At 38.0% G+C, this 17,883-nt stretch overlaps 1 protein-coding gene across 2 annotated transcripts in view; it reads left to right on the top strand.

Moving 5' to 3' along the window:
* Window positions 1–17,883, top strand: part of MSRB3 (methionine sulfoxide reductase B3) — a 187,332-nt gene that overhangs the window by 98,220 nt on the left and 71,229 nt on the right. For both annotated transcript variants that reach the window (XM_018047980.1, XM_005680216.3), the window contains exon 5: window positions 3,272–3,300. In XM_018047980.1, coding sequence (XP_017903469.1) covers window positions 3,272–3,300 — 29 coding nt within the window. The remainder of the gene's footprint in view (window positions 1–3,271; window positions 3,301–17,883) is intronic.

Genomic DNA, 17,883 nt, shown 5'->3' with positions numbered 1-17,883 from the left:
GAGGGGAGGAGAAGCTTCCCTCAGCCTTCTCTTCCAATGGTTATGGAATCCGTAAGAGAAACACCTTTCTTTTCTTCTTCATTGAGGGAGAGACTCTTTCACTTCTGCCACAGGGTCTGTACTCCTCCCCACTCTCCATTCCCTGTTCCCACCAGTCAGGCCCCCGGTTCCAAGGCCATCAAGACTGTGACAGTCTGGCCTAAGGGGCAACCCCTGGCTTCTTGGTCCTCCCAGCTCCCCACTCTCACAGGAGGGTTTGAATGAAGAATTCTCTGAGCAGGAATGTGGAAGAATAGGAAAAGCATTTTGCCTTGCCCTCTTTGTTTCCCCTTCCTTCTGCCCTCAGGTTCAAGTTCCTTCCTTCAAGGAACAGCCTTTGGCCACTGCTTGGGCTGGAGACACACACACAGTAGCAGCACAAGCTGACCTGTAAAAGATCCACATAGGTTGAGGAAGTCAGCTCAGGGCCATTTGGGCCGAAAATGCTGAGGACATTGGTACTTGGAGCTTCCAGGGAAATAAGAGACTCCTTGCCTGGTGGAGAGGAGAGTGCAGCCAGAGGAAGGCCAGAGCAGATGTTCTTTGCTCATTTGTAAGGCTAGTAACTGGCTAGTATGCATATGCATGAAAACACACACATACACAAATGCATGCACTTCTACCTAAAAGTTACACAAAACTGCACATGCTCTCAATATGGGATGCATCTGTCTCTGTTCTACTTCGCTAAAAAAAATACTAGTCATAATCCACTAAATTAGTTGTATAATCCACTCATGGGTCAACTTGTGATTTAAGTTTGGAAAAACTCTGCTCAGTTATTGGGTGGTGGTGATAATGTGATCAGATTAATGTTTGGAAAACACCTGGCAGCTGATTAGATGAGATGATTGAGCCAAAGTGTTAGTTGCTGAGTCGTGTCTGACTGTTTGCAACCCCATGGACTGTAGCTGGCAAAACTCCTCTGTCCATGGAATTCTTCAGGCAAGAATACTGGAGTGGGTTGCTTTTCTCTTCTCCAGGGGATCTTCCTGACCCAGGGATCAAACTCTGGTCTCCCGCATGGCAGGTAGATTCTCTACCGGCTGAGCCACCAGGGAAGCCTAAAGGTGGCCTAAAGGTGGTAAGAATGAGGATAGAGAGGAGGGAGAAGGTAGTAGAATCAACAGGTTTGGGTGACTAGTTAGATATTGGGGGTGCAGAAGAAAACTAGAACAGCATCATCATTTCTGACTCAAAAGGATAGGAAATATAGCAGGAGAATTATATTTGTGGGAAAAGAAAATGAATTCAGTTTAGCGCATGTGGCATTTGAGGTGACAGCACAATGTTCAGGCAGGATTTTAGTGGGAGAGAGGCTTAGTAAAGTGGGGACTGTAACAGGGCTGTTGGGTTTGGTATTAGGAAGCCACTGAGAAAACTTAGCGAGGACAGATCCTCGTGGTTCACAGAGTGACTATGTTGGGAGGTCAGGAAAGGAAGATGTGCAGTATAGGTTAGAATCTATCCTCTCAGTATACTCGCTTGTAAAGCCAGGAAGAAAAAGGGATAACAAGAGTATGACACAGGTTTGAAGGAGGGTTTTAAGTTAATTCTGGAGCTCTTCTATACATAAGGGAGGAAGAACCTGGGGAAACTCAGATATTGAAGATTTAACAGGAAGAAGGAGCAATTGCGCTAGCCTGGTTTCAGGGGAGATGACAGAGTGCCCTTTCGGACATGAGTGTAGGTAATGTTAGCAGGAGGAGCGCCTCTTATACAGGATGCATGGGGAGGCAGGGATTTCCCTTTATAGACATTTGTTGGCTTACAGACATTTCCTGTTATAGGCATGCACACCAGGCGCTAGGCCGATGCTGTGGCTGAGGACTCTAGTAAGGCATAGTGTAGTGGAGAAGACAGGCAAGGAGACCAGCAGGGCAATGTGTGGTGAGTGTTGCCATTTAGAGCTATGCCCAGAGATGTGGGAGACAAAAAGGTGGGCATGACGCCAGGCTTTCCAGAAGAGGAGAGGACAAAAAGTAAAAGTAGGTTTGCACCTGAAACAGGAATCAGGGACACCTGAGAAAAGGATCGAGCTGAGGACTATAATGAGGCAAGGGTTTGAGACAGATACGAGCCTGGAGTACAGCGGTGGCTGTTGATAACCATGGTTGTGATAATCATTTTTTTGTGTTTATGATTTTTGACTTTGTTGAAGCCTCAGCTGAAACTTTATTTGGGAATACTTGAGAAAACAAATTTTTATGTCAAAGGAACCTGTTTCTTGCTTATCCTTCCCCCCCTTCCTCCTTTGATGACTTTTCTTGAAGCTAATTTAGGTAAAGAAAGCCACTGCTTCCAAAAGTGCTTTGGTACCCTGGCGTAATTTCAAAGAAATCTCCTTTCCCACTTAGTTAACTACATTTCCCCAGGAAAAAAAAAAAAAAAAACAACTTCTCTGTCAATGTAACATCCTTTAACAGGACTCCTGCTGCTCGGTTCTTGTATCTTGCTGTGGCAGCTGTGAACATATATACTATTGATTGTTAATGTGTGATATAAATCCAACTGGAGCATGCCCACTAATTGGTTTGAGAGCTAGATATAGACAATGCTGTCTTATAGTAGCTTATGTAGATAGGCCTAGTCATAGGGTTAATTCTGCTTGACAGCACATCAGCAGCATCTTGAGAGTAATTACCCAACAGAAGTTTTCCCACAGCCAGACTGAGAGCTTCAAAGGCTTCTGAATTTACAACCAGTATTAACCTATATCTGAAACATCATGTTCCCACAAGGGCTCAGATTCTTTTTTCTCCTTCTTATTAAATGTATGGGGTTACTAGGTTCATTTACTCTGTGAAGAACTTAGTGAAAAATTACTTGATTTTGAATAATTGAAAATCTTTAATAATAAGTAAAAAGGATAATTTAAAATTTGAGGGTTTTTTAAGTTGCCTTATATATTACTGAAAAGTTAATCTGTAAAGATTGGCTGCCTTTTTTTTTTGTTTGTTTTACAAAATTTATTCTCTTTCTGTCTCAAAAAAATGCTGAAAAGTTAATATCTTTTCCATACTGTGCCATCTCTATGGATATGTACATGTTTAGAGGACCTAAGATTATACATGCACTTAAAATGGTTAAAATAAATATGAATTTGCATTTTAAAAAGCTGTCTTACTTTTTGACCAATGTACTGAAATCTGTTACTATTACATCTTTCCCCCCTCTTAAGTTACTGTTTGATGTGATTTTTATATTGTAAAAAATTTCTTTCCCTTTGCAGGTCAGAAACCAAATTTGACTCCGGTTCAGGTATGTTTATATTAATAATGTTATTCTAAGTATATTTTATTTACATTATTCTCTGAGGAGTAATTCATCAGATCAAGAACCATTTTGATTTTAAACAGACTAGGCAGTCTCTTTTCAAAACATGAACCCCACCTCAAGGCAGGACTATTGACTGTTTGGAATGATGTTATTAAGATGTTCACTTTGGGATTCTCGATGGTTCTGAAATAAGTACTAAAGGCTCTATATCTGCAGAGTTTCATTTTAAAAGCAAAGATGAAGGTCATAGATACTCATTGCTAAAAACAGAATATTATTCTCTCAGTGGACAAAAATCCTGAATAATTTGAAGGTTCTCTGCAAGTGACTTGTCATCATAAATGGGTAATAGATACATTTAATCCAGCAAACTGTAAAGGGTTTTAGCCAATAGAAATAGAAATTTGTCTATGACTTACTCATTTTTTAAAATTTGTTCTGCCAGGGAGATGGGTGATGGAAAATGAAGGTCACCTTAAGCCATTGTTTTGGCTCTGTCAAGACAAAATTTACATTCTCACAAACAGTGGCATATCTGCCTTATTGGATGTTTTCTTCTCATTAAGCATGAATATAGCTATATAATCCTTACATTTGACTGTGTCCTCATGTCACTAGCTGAGATTTCCATGCTCCAGAGTTTCTGATGGTGTTTGCAATTAAAGGACAAAAATTACCTCATGTTCAGTACAAAGGAATTATGCCTCTTATTGAAGTATTATAGATAAATAAACATTAATTTTCAATTCCAGAAGAAAATAATTTGCAGAAAATATATATAACTCATTAAATTTAAAAGTAACATTCTTACTCTGGTTTAAGTTCCACTATGTTTTAACTTAAAAAAAAGTTTTTGTTTGTTATGTTCACAAAGGAACCAAGGACTGTACTTTTTGATAGTGATGTTAAGGAGCTGATATGTTTTTCTTCTTCAAAAACTGTATCTTTTATTGTATAGCTTAATGAATTTCTTCAACTTAATGTGAAACCCTTTAAATATGACATCTGTACGTTTGAGTTAACAATTTCACCCAATTTAAGAACTGTGATATCAGAAATCTTTCCATTCTGTGTGCACTTAGGCTTCTGAGTCACATGTGACAGTGATAATAGAAGGTAAACATTTCTGGTTTACAGTGTTGATGATGTGGAGACTAAAGGCATGATGGCATTGTATCCATTCTTTTGACTTTTTTTAAAAAAATTGATTCATAGGAGTAAAATAGGGTAAAATATTCAAAATAGGGTAAAAAGTCTTTGTCATATCAAAATAGTTTAAATATTCAAATACAATAAAAGAGAAATGGAAAAAAGTGAGTATTAATTTTTACATAAAACTGCCTGTCTTTTTATCATTGCCAATCAGCCATCAAATATTTACTAAAATTCCCCTTTATTGTGGTCAAATCCCTTAAAAATCAAGTCAAAAACTGGTTTTAGCCTATAGGATCTGGAATATAACTTTTAAAAATGAAAAAGTCCACTAGGTTCATTTTGAAGGCAAAACCTGGAAATAGTGTATAAAACTGAAATATTAGGCAGCTATTGTCAAAGTTAGAAAATTTATGTTAAATTTTCAAATCCAAATTAAAGTGTGCTGCTAAATTCCTGTAGTGAAGGTTAGTATTTATCATGAAAATAGTTATAACATCTGTACAGGCACACATCTTTCACTCTTGTGACCAAAGATTTTGTTCATGATTCTTATTTTTTCTAAGTCTTAATTTTTTTTAAACATCTTTCATGGACAACATCTGCCTGTCTCTGAAAGCTCCAAAGTTTTGTGCTCTGAAAAATCTTACAGAGAATATGATTAAATGTTTATTTTTTTCTTTTAATTTTGAATCTAAATATGTCATGGAAAGAATTCAGATGGTTTCAAGTTAAGAATCAGGTAATTCTTTTTTCTTATAAATTCTTTTAGCTTAATATCAAAAGAAGGAATCATGACCAAGAAAGCTAGAAATGTATTCTTTGGCATTCTATAGCATGCGAATCTTGGTTAGAATAAGGTAGCATGTTGGAACAATTAAATATATGACTTTAATAGGTTCAGGTTCTATTGTTCATCAAATACAGAAAGTAAACTAGCTCTGTTTAATGTTGTATACAACTGTAACAGTGTTCCTGACAAAGTAAGATTTTTAAATGAAAGATGCTGATCTTACTAAGAAAAAAAAAGCTCTTAAAAAAATAAATAGTGTGGTCAATGACTAGCCATCAAGGAAAGAATTTCAAAGTAAAAATATATATATATGTGTGTGTGTGTGTATATACAGTTTATTTAGGTCCTTCAAGTAAAGGACCCAACTTATGCAGCTTACTGCATATTTGCAGTTTGTATAAATGAGTTTCAGGCTGTAGAGTGAGATTCAGAAGGAAGGAAAGTTTTCATTGTCAGAACATGGTAAAAAATGTGTTTTTAAATATATATCAAAATGATCAGCCTAGGAAGTGTTTTAATTTTTTCTTATCAAAGTCATATAGATTTTTTCTATGAAAGCAGATTCACAAACAACTTTGCACTTTTAAAGTTTTAAAAAAAATTTTTAATGAAAACCTTTCAACTGTATATGAAAGTAGAGGGTATAGTATAGTAAGCACATACACATTCATCATCTAGCATTTGCTGTTATCAATACTTTGCCTTTTGTTTCAGTTTTCTTTTTTTGCTTGAATTATCTTAAAGTGAAATACATTTCATGTGATTTTTAAAACCTGAAAATTATATATAATTATATATATATAATTATATATAATTATAAATTATAAATCGTGTCAGTTATTTTTCTGAGGTTTTTGTTTATCTCAGAAATTTGAGTCACATACAAATTCTTATGGAGAGGATCCTGACATTACCGTGTCCACATTCAGTTGGAGATGTTGGAAGTTCTATTCATGTGGTGAAGGTTAAGAAAAAATCAGAAGGTGCTGAATTAATTCTAATCTGAGAACCCCAGAATTGTTCTGTCCTCAAGACTAATTTGATGCAAACTTTAGCTACCGTCTAGCTCTGTCCTTTATGTACTGGGTTGTATCCTGTTTAACCTCCATTTCTGTTTATAACCCAATGACCTAAAGGTTAGCTTTGCCAATTGAGAACAATCAGCCTACCTTATTTCTAAAGGAGTTTTAAGGGTTCCATTTTAATACTGTTTCCTAGTTAATGTACTAATGTTGCTTGTCTATGATCCTGAGTAGTTGGTGATTTTACTAACAGAGTAAAACAGACTTCCTTTTATGTTCAGAAGTAGCAAGAGGCAGTGCTCTTCTCCCCACCTCCCAAGAAGGGAAGTTAGTTGATGCTGGAGGAAGCAGAGCATTGAGTTTAGTGTAGTGATTAAACATGAAAGCCATATATCAAATCTCAGGAGAAACATGCTTTTAAAAGAGGCAGAGAACTGTGGAGCATATTGCATGATAGGCTATGTAAACAGAGCCCTGGAGGTCAGTATGTGGATGCAAACCAATTAAATAAAGAACTTACTGGCTTTGCTTTCTATCATCTGGATGGGGAGAATCACAAGTTAACGTGCACTGGGCTGAAGTGTAAACTTTGCTTGAATAAGCTAGGCACCTTTGGAAACTTCATTAACTCTTTCAATTCACTACCAAGTTTGGTTGGGTTTTGTTTTGTGTGTTGTTGTCGGTTTTTAAAAATTTAACCAAAGTCCTTAGGAAGTTAAAACAAAACCCAGACTATATGGTCTCTTGGCCTTTCCGTACATACCTATCAGCAAAGGTGCCAGTGATGAGCAGAACGGAAGACAAAGCAAAGAATGAATTGCTGAAAAGATCAAAGTTGGCTGTGTAGTCAAATTTCAGTGACATGAGCATGTCTTTTAAAACACAGCCCGTTTGGAAAAGCAGAGCTCTTGCAGAATAACTGGAAAAAGATGTTTTTTCTTATCTCCTGAATTCTGGATATGAGGAAAAGATATAGTTAGAATTTACTAGCTACTACATAACATCAGGATATTGTTATTTCTGTTCTATTGAAATAGAGTAGTTTTCTAACCAAGAAGAACATGAAACCTATAAGTTAAAAACTGTATGGTAAGGACTGCCCAGAGTCTTAATTTTGTGGTCCTCACCTTCTCAGGCAGTGTTTGGGTGAGAAAATGAAATACCAAGTTAAATGGTATAGTTTCATGGTCCATAAACATTCAAAACAAAGTTTTTTTTTTTTTTTTTCCTGTAGAGTCATGTTGGCTGAGAAAGTGAATAAGCTTATGTTTAGTGGTTGTTGATTCTGGGCTGCTTGGAATAGCAGTACTAAGGAAATGGGCTCACAGAACACAGCAACTCAAAGGTATAAGATTTCATGAAAGCAAATTATGGAGGATTAAGAAACCTAATGAGCGTGGTTTAGTGCGGAGAGTGGAGGAGAGAGCTCACTATTAAATAAAGTCCAAGAGTGTACAAGGTTAGGAGATCCTAAAAGGCACGATAATAAAAGGCACAACAGAATATAATTATCCTGAAAGAGAGAGAGAGAGAGAAAAAAAAAAAAACAACCCTCAAAAGCTCCAAGGAACAAAAAGCAGCTAGTGTCGCTTTTAAGATCTGTAGTTGAAAAGGAGTCTACACCAGGGAAAGGAAATCAAAGAATATAATCAGTTAAAGCTTGAGGCAAAAACATATGGGTGGTGAAAACTAGAGTGGGCTGTTAACGGTGGTCACTAAATTGAAGGAAAATGGGGAATTTGAATATAGAACTAGAATTTTGAAAGTTTATTAGCAAATGAGATAATCTGCCTAACAGTAAGCCTTTCTCAAGAAATATTAATACGGAAAACATTTTCAGATCTTATAAATGTGAGAATATGTTGACTATCATTTCACTCCTACAAATCAATTTGTTATTTTAGATTTCTTATTTTTGAGGTTCTCTTAACAGTGAAAAGCCAGGAAATAAAATATAAATCTCTGTAAGAATATTGAAGTCTGTCTTTGGGCATCATTCAACATATATTTATTAGGCATACTACATGCCAGATGCTGATACTCTGCCTCTGACAGAGGGGATACAATTCCTTCTCTCATAGACTCTTAGCTGGTTGGTCTGTTATACAAATTCACATGAATTTCTTTGCATATTTAGCTGAGAAGGGCTACCAAGGTTAAATTTAGATCCAGATGGTGTGTTAAAGAACTCTTGATATTTAGATATAAGCTAATATATTTTATTTTGACAAATTCGCCTTTCTTTACTTTGTTCAGAGCATCTCACTGCTTTCTACCTTAAAGAGAACACTTTTAAGAGAACAACCTAATAATGCTAATGGCTAGTGTTTAGTTTTTCTATAGCTTTTAATAAGGAGTGACATTTCACATTTGATTATCATTAAGAGAGATTAACTTAGAGAACAATGACAAATGTTTGTGAATACCATTCTCTTCACTTTTATTTTTTAATTCATTCTTTTACTGGATCATATTCAAGGTTGGCCTGGAAAATCAAGCAACCTCCTCTGTAACAATCTCATGGGATTGTGTGGAAGCACTTAGAGGGGACGTAGCCCTTCATTTACCTTTTACAGACTAAAGACCAGGAAGCAGTGGGGCATGGTGGCAAAGTACTGAGGTGCTGGAGCAGATAAATCTGAGTGAAGATTTATCTCTCTTTACTTCTAATAATTTTCAATTGGTTTTCTTGGATTTCATGTATAATCATTATGTCATAGACTTAAATTTTGTGTTTTCATTCCTTCTGATTTGCAATTAAAGCATTTGAAACCGTAAGTTTCCTTCATCAAAGCTTTAACTGAATCCGAGATTTTTTTCAAAAAATCATATTTTAAGTAGCTGCCATTTTGATTTTGTTTTGGACACACTGATTATTTAGGAAAGTGTTTTTTTGAACTTCCAAACTTTCTACTTGCTACTTTTGTTTAGTAATTTTCAGTTTCATTGCTTTAGTGGTCAAAGAATGTGACCTTATTACTTTTTTACTGTTTATTGTTCTGTACTTACTAGATTTTTATCTTGGGGCCTAGTTGGTGTTTAATTTTTGTAACTCTTCTGTGGGTGATTTGAAAACTATATTCTCTGCAACATAAGGAGTGTGATACATAGTTATTAGATCAACCCAATTCATCATTTTTACCATTATTTGTTTTATTCTTCCTGACAAAGACTTTGAGAGGAGAGATAATTTATCATTCAGTGTTTTTTCTCCTGAATTCTGCCTCCTTAAGCATCACCGTCTCTGTGTTATCTGCTCTAGGTACTCTATATATTCTGGCACTTGCCATCTTGCTCAGGTCATAGATTGCACTTGTCCTCCTGTAGAGAACATTATTCCAAAGCAGTGCTCATTGAAATGAAAGCTGCTCTAATTAGTAAACTTCTTCTTGTTCAGTTGCTAAGTCATGTCTGACTCTGCAACTCCATGGACCATAGCCCGCTAGGCCCCTCTGTCAGTGGGATTCTCCAGGCAAGAATACTGGAGTGGGTTGCTATTTCTTTCTCCAGAGGATCTTCACAACCTAGGGATTGAACCTGCGTCTCTTGCATCTCCTGCAATGGCACGCAGATTCTTTACTGGTGAGCCACCAAGGAAGCCCAATTAAGAAACTTGCTGCTGCTGCTGCTAAATCGCGTCAGTTGTGTCCGACTCTGTGTGACCTCATAGACGGCAGCCCACCAGGCTCCCCCGTCCCTGGGATTCTCCAGGCAAGAACACTGGAGTGGATTGCCATTTCCTTCTCCAATGCATGAAAGTGAAAAGTGAAAGGGAAGTCGCTCAGTCGTGTCTGACTCTTCGCGACCCCATGGACCGCAGCCTACCAGGCTCCTCTGTCCATGGGATTTTCCAGGCAAGAGTACTGGAGTGGGGTGCCATCGCCTTCTCCGAATTAAGAAACTTGTGTTATTCCAAATTTATATGTGAAGCAAGAAGCTGTTTTACCATTGTAAATACCAGTGTTTTCCTCTTCCCTCTTGCCCTTGATACCATAACTTTATAAGGAAAAAGGCTCTGCACCATTATATGATGCAAACCTTTGTCTCCACTTAGCATCCCCCGCTACTTCTCCATCTGTCTGGCAAGATTCTATTTACCTTTTAAGGCTCAGCTCAGGCATCACCCCCTCAATTAAATATAGTCTTCCTTAACACCTCCCCAGAAATTCATCATCCCTTCCACTGTACAAACACTGGATCTTGTATTTACATTTACTATAGCATTTATTATCTGCTATAATTATTTGTGTGGATTCCTCTTTCTCTCCCAGTCTATGACTTTTTTTGAAGGCAAAAATCATGTCTTATTCACCTTTATAAATTTGGTATCTGGTGTGAGATAATTAGTCAATAAACAAAAATTCAATGAAATTGGGAGATCTCCTCTCTTTGTTCTGTTCTCCAGTTGTGATCGAAATGTTTAACTAATGACCGAAGATTTATCCTCCCCTTTCATGGTGTAGAGTTGTTGCTGGGAAGTGGCTCCTTAGCCAGAGATTACAGTTTCCAGCCCCTTTGCATCTGTGTGGGGACATATGACTAATTCTCCCACTGGAGTATATGTCATTTCTGGGCTAAGTGGATTAAGTATCCAAGAAGCTTTCCCACATCTCACTTCCCCTTCTGAGGTGACATCAGAGTTATATGTTGAACATGATGGCATCACAGTATGGAAAGAGTCTTGGTTCCTGAGTCATACTTGGAAGAGATCCACTCAGGAGAGCTCTTCATCCCAGAACATCTTCATTGGCCTTTACGTAGAGGGAAATAAACTTTTACTGTAATAGGCCACTAAGATTTTGCCATTGTTTATTAGGGAAGCTAATGTTCCATACCCTGAATAGCCCAATGCCTAGGATATTCTCTGGTAGATAGCTGGTAGTCACTGATTATTTCTGATTAAATGATAAAATTAATGGCTATGGATTACATTATCTATTAATAACCTAAAGATGATCCTTTAAACTAATGATCATACCAATATAGTATATTATGTTCTGCGTCATCACTGGGCCTGTCAGTTAGTGATCGTCACAGTAACAAGGTGTGAAAGGACACCATAAAAAGCAGTGACTTAAAGCAACAGTAGCTTATTTGTGCCCACACATCTACGGCTTGGGTGGGAGCTGGTTGACATAAACTAGTCACAGGTTAGGCTCAGGTCTGCTTCACAAGTCTTATCATGAATGGTAAAGGAGAAGAAGGCAAGCCCCACTGTGCAAGCTCAGTCTCTGCAGCAGATCGGGTAGCATCCCATTGACCAAGCACGTAGCATGTTTAAGCCAAAAGGAAAGAAATGGAAAGAGCATGTTCTTCTCACTCGTCATACAGGTGTTAAGCATTCTGTCTTCCCTCTAGTGGACAGAACTGCCGAATCACATGGTGAAGGGTGTGGAGATAGGAAGGGAAGAATAATAGAAGCCCCAAATTGAATCTATCACAGGAGACCTTTATGTTCTTAGATCAGTTATTCAGTAAAAATATTTTATAGAGTTAGTGTGATTATATTTTTAAGAGGATCCAATTCCTTCTATGTAGTTGCATCATTTGGTAACCTAACTTCAGATGTGATATTAATGGATATATGATGATAGAAGTATTTATATTACATAACGCTTTACCATTTGAAAAGCATCTAATTAATCTTATCGTTTGAGACTCACAAAAATCTTTGTAAGATACACAGGGATATTTTTACCTTTCTGAGATACAGTAAGGTTTATTGAGTTGCTTAAGTCCACATAAGTGGTAATTGGCTAATCTAGGACTGAACTTCAGGTCTTCAAGTTGCAAGGACTGTGTCCTTTTTATTAGATCATAAGATAGTTATTTTAATGAGCAACTTTTGTTTTAAAGTTTTCTATTATTAGCTTTTTATTTTGTATAATTCTATGTGTACTATTATATATTATCAAATTTAATCTTTTTTTCAAATTAAACATGTTTATAAACACACCTTAAAAATACCAAGTATAGTACAGATTTATAAATGATTACAATGTGGCCATTAGTAGGCCACTGAAAATGTTCCTGGCAGTTTCCCAAGAGGCCTGAAATATTAGTATCAATTGCCTTGGTGAATTTTCTGTTTTCCAGTATCTAGTCTTTTAGACTCAGAAACGTAGATATTTCAATAGCTCCCAGGGATGGACTCATGTGGACAAACCCCAAAGATGGATGAATGAAACTAAAATTCAGATATATTTGTTTACAATGAGAAGTCTAATTTTCACATAGCTCAGAATACTTACATCTGCATGATCATTGTCTTTTTTCTCTAGTCAAGCTCTATAACTCACAGAATTACCACATGAACTCACTTTATCAATTTGTCAAAATAAACCATTCATGTTGGGCCTGAAATTTCCTTACTATTGTGTATTATCACCCTATAGGCAGACCTACATAGCGAGTCAGATCATGTCCAGAAAGTTACCCTGTTGCACACAGAGGAGTGTCAACTTAAAAACAATGCACAAGCTGAGAGTTGCAACTTGAGCTTTATTTGGGGCAATATGAGGACTGCAGCCCAGGAGACAGATAGCTCAGAAAGCTCTTAGAGACTGTTCCCAAGACCTAGGGGGAAAGGACATATATATTATGATTTTAGTAAAGGGGGAATACATGCAATCAAGCACTTATTTTGTTTGTTTGTTTTGTAGAAAGTTTCTGCTGGTCCTGTGAAGCTTTTGCTAGTCACAAGAAATAGTCGTCACCAAGAAGGATTTTAGTGCTTTTCTAGATATGAAGAATTGGGCTCATAAAATCAGCTCCTGAGAATATCTAACTTTCTGAAGACCTGTCCTGCCAGTTTTTCCCTGAGCACAGAGTACCTCATTTCTGCTCTTACCCTGAACTCCTTCAAAGGGTGTTGAACGTCAGCAGCTGCAGCAGCACACGATTTAATCCTTGTGGAGGTAGATGGCAAGCACTCATGGCGAGTGCCAATTTGTGGTTGACAAGAACAAAGTTTGAAAACAAATTGAATGTTTAGCTTTATGAGTTAAAGTTACCATGAATTATCTATCTCAAGATAGGAATGGTCCTGGCCATTGAGACTTTATTTGACTTTCATTGGCTTCAACTTCATCCATCCATCTGCTCATCCATCCATACCAAAGATAGTTTTGCCATTAGACTTGGCGAACATACTACAGATATGCTACTTAAGACTTTGTTTCCAAGTTCTTGGAGCAGGAGACCATGAGTAGTAGCTTTAGAACTTATAATTTACAATTTCAATGTTTTTTTAGCTATTGAAGCATATATTAAAATTGTAATGGTTTAACACACCACTTCAGCATACTAAAATTAAGATATAGACCAATGTCAATATATAGGCCAAGACAGAGGCCATCTCCTTTACCCGAGAGTGTTCCCTCATGTTTTCCTTCAGTCAGTAACTACTCCCCAGAGGGAACCACCATTCTGACTTCAGTTATCATTGATTAGATGTCTGTTCTTTAACTTCACATAAAATAGAGTCATATAGTATGTAGTCTTGCATGTGATGCATGCGTGTGTGCTAAGTTGCTTCCGTCATGTCCAACTGTTTTGCAACTGAACCCGCATCTCTTAACGTTTCCACTTAGCAGGTGGGTTCTTCACCACTAGCACCACTTTGGAAGCCCATTGATATCTTTTCTCTATACTGTGTATTTGAGATTTACCCTTGTTATTTCTATGGGCTTCCCATGTGGCCCAGTGGTAAAGAATCCACCTGCTAATGCAGGAGACTCAGGAGACATGGGTTTGATCCCTGGGTTGGGAATATCCCCTGGAGAAGGAAATGGCAACCCACTCCAGTATTCTTGCTGGGAAAATCCCATGGACAGAGAAGCCTGGCTGGCTCTAGACCATGGGGTTGCAAAGAGTCAGACATGTCTAAGTCACTGAGCATGTATGCATGCATGTTATTTCTAAGTACCAGGAGCTATTACCAAGTAGTTTAAGTTGGGATGCTTATTTTGGTCCAGTTCTGGCTACCATTCATGCAGTTGTGTTGGCTGTGTGTAGTCTCTTATTTCTAAACATTCTCAGGTCCAGATTACTGTTGTTAATGCATTGAGCCAGTATGTAGACGCTTTTGCATTGATTCTGCATGATCAGTCAAATCACATGTGCATGTAGAGCACTTACTATACCTAAGACATGGTGGAGGATATATGAGTATGACAATTCCTGCCCTCATGGAGCTTATAATCTAACTGGAGAGATGAGATACATATACACACACACTAAGGTATCTATAGGTGTAGGACAATATGAGTGGTTTCAGTAATAGAGTCCTAGTAGAATTTAGAAGAAGGTGATTACTTTAGGCTATGGTGATTGATCAGGGAGGTTCCTTGTTGAAGGCAAGACTTGGGTCTTCAACGCTAGAGTTTAGATAGAAATAAAGCCAGTCAGTCAGTTCAGTTGCTCAGTTGTGTCCAACTCTTTTAGACCCCATGAACTGCAACACACCAGGCCTCCCTGTCCATCACCAACTGCCGGAGTCTACCCAAACCCATGTCCATTGAGTCGATGATGCCATCCAACCATCTCATCCCCCGTCATCCCCTTCTCTTCCTGCCCTCAATCTTTCCCAGCATCAGGGTCTTCTCAAAGGAGTCAGCTCTCCGCAAGTAATGTTTACATAGTAATGTTTACATAGATGGTGGCTCCTAAGAGCCCTTGCGAAGAAAGAGTATCCACGTTTTTCAGATGTGCAATTTGAGAGGTGGGGCGAGAAGTGACCTGCAGGGGCAGATAGTGGGGCATTGGGCCTCGTTCATTGTCAGTGTTGCTGGACTGCTGCATGCTCAGCGCGTGCCTGGGCAGCCAGGCCCATGGTGTCCTCTTGGTCTCGGATGACAGACCTGCCATTTCTGTTTTCAGGCCTTTCCCAAAGGGAATGTTTCTCCCTCAAAGCTCTCAATTCAGCCGCTCAGTTGTGTCCAACTCTTTGCAACCCTGTGGGTGCAGCATGCCAGCCTTCCCTTCCATCACCAACTCCCAGAGCTTAGCCAAACTCATGTCCATCAAGTTGGTGATGCCATCCAGCCATCTCATCCTCTGTCGTCCCCTTCTCCTCCTGCCCCCAATTCTTCCCAGCATCAGGTCTTTTCCAGTGAGTCATCTTTTAGCATCAGGTGGCCAAAGTATTGGAGTTTCAGCTTCAGCATCAGTCCTTCCAATGAACACCCAGGACTGATCTCCTTTATGATGGAATGGTTGGATCTTCTTGCAGTCCAAGGAATTCTCAAGAGTCTTCTCCAACACCACAGTTCAAAAGCATCAATTCGGTGATCAGCTTTCTTTATAGTCCCAACTTTCACATCAATACATGACCACTGGAAAAACCATAGCCATGACTAGAAGGACCTTTGTTGGCAAAGTAATTGCCAAAGTAATCTCTGCTTTTTATTTTTTTATTTTTTTTTGTTTTATTTTTTATTTTTTAAATTTTAAAATCTTTAATTCTTACATGCGTTCCCAAACATGAACCCCCCTCCCACCTCCCTCCCCATAACATCTCTCTGGGTCATCCCCATGCACCAGCTCCAAGCATGCTGTATCCTGCATCAGACATAGACTGGCGATTCAATTCTTACATGATAGTATACATGTTAGAATGTCATTCTCCCAAATCATCCCACCCTCTCCCTCTCCCTCTGAGTCCAAAAGTCCATTATACACATCTGTGTCTCTTTCCCTGTCTTGCATACAGGGTTGTCATTGCCATCTTCCTAAATTCCATATATATGTGTTAGTATACTGTATTGGTGTTTTTCTTTCTGGCTTACTTCACTCTGTATAATCGGCTCCAGTTTCATCCATCTCATCAGAACTGATTCAAATGAATTCTTTTTAACGGCTGAGTAATACTCCATTGTGTATATGTACCACTGCTTTCTTATCCATTCATCTGCTGATGGACATCTAGGTTGTTTCCATGTCCTAGCTATTATAAACAGTGCTGTGATGAACATTGGGGTACATGTGTCTCTTTCAATTCTGGTTTCCTCGGTGTGTATGCCCAGAAGTGGGATTGCTGGGTCATAAGGTAGTTCTATTTGCAATTTTTTAAGGAATCTCCACACTGTTCTCCATAGTGGCTGTACTAGTTTGCATTCCCACCAACAGTGTAGGAGGGTTCCCTTTTCTCCACACCCTCTCCAGCATTTATTGCTTGCAGATTTTTGGATCGCAGACATTCTGACTGGTGTGAAGTGGTACCTCATTGTGGTTTTGATTTGCATTTCTCTAATAATGAGTGATGTTGAGCATCTTTTCATGTGTTTGTTAGCCATCCGTATGTCTTCTTTGGAGAAATGTCTATTTAGTTCTTTGGCCCATTTTTTGATTGGGTCGTTTATTTTTCTGGAATTGAGCTGCAGAAGTTGTTTGTATATTTTTGAGATTAGTTGTTTGTCAGTTGCTTCATTTGCTATTATTTTCTCCCATTCAGAAGGCTGTCTTTTCACCTTGCTTATATTTTCCTTTGTTGTGCAGAAGCTTTAAATTTTAATTAGATCCCATTTGTTTATTTTTGCTTTTATTTCCAGAATTCTGGGAGGTGGATCATAGAGGATCCTGCTGTGATTTATGTCTGAGAGTGTTTTGCCTATGTTCTCCTCTAGGAGTTTTATAGTTTCTGGTCTTACATTTAGATCTTTAATCCATTTTGAGTTTATTTTTGTGTGGGGTGTTAGAAAGTGATCTAGTTTCATTCTTTTACAAGTGGTTGACCAGTTTTCCCAGCACCACTTGTTAAAGAGATTGTCTTTACTCCATTGTATATTCTTGCCTCCTTTGTCAAAGATAGGTGTCCATATGTGTGTGGATTTATCTCTGGGCTTTCTATTTTGTTCCATTGATCTATATGTCTGTCTTTGTGCCAGTACCATACTGTCTTGATGACTGTGGCTTTGTAGTAGAGCCTGAAGTCAGGCAAGTTGATTCCTCCAGTTCCATTCTTCTTTCTCAAGATTGCTTTGACTATTCGAGGTTTTTTGTATTTCCATACAAATCTTGAAATTATTTGTTCTAGTTCTGTGAAAAATGTTGCTGGTAGCTTGATAGGGATTGCATTGAATTTGTAAATTGCTTTGGGTAGTATACTCATTTTCACTATATTGATTCTTCCGATCCATGAACATGGTATATTTCTCCATCTATTAGTGTCCTCTTTGATTTCTTTCATCAGTGTTTTATAGTTTTCTATATATAGGTCTTTAGTTTCTTTAGGTAGATATATTCCTAAGTATTTTATTCTTTTCGTTGCAATGGTGAATGGAATTGTTTCCTTAATTTCTTTTTCTACTTTCTCATTATTCGTGTATAGGAATGCAAGGGATTTCTGTGTGTTGATTTTATATCCTGCAACTTTACTATATTCATTGATTAGCTCTAGTAATTTTCTGGTGGAGTCTTTAGGGTTTTCCATGTAGAGGATCATGTCATCTGCAAACAGTGAGAGTTTTACTTCTTCTTTTCCAATTTGGATTCCTTTTATTTCTTTTTCTGCTCTAATTGCTGTGGCCAAAACTTCCAGAACTATGTTGAATAGTAGCAGTGAAAGTGGACACCCTTGTCTTGTTCCTGACTTTAGCA

This window comes from Capra hircus, chromosome 5, assembly GCF_001704415.2.
Source record: "Capra hircus breed San Clemente chromosome 5, ASM170441v1, whole genome shotgun sequence".
In the NCBI taxonomy this organism is placed as follows: Eukaryota; Metazoa; Chordata; class Mammalia; order Artiodactyla; family Bovidae; genus Capra; species Capra hircus.
This window is presented reverse-complemented; position numbering and strand designations above follow the sequence as displayed.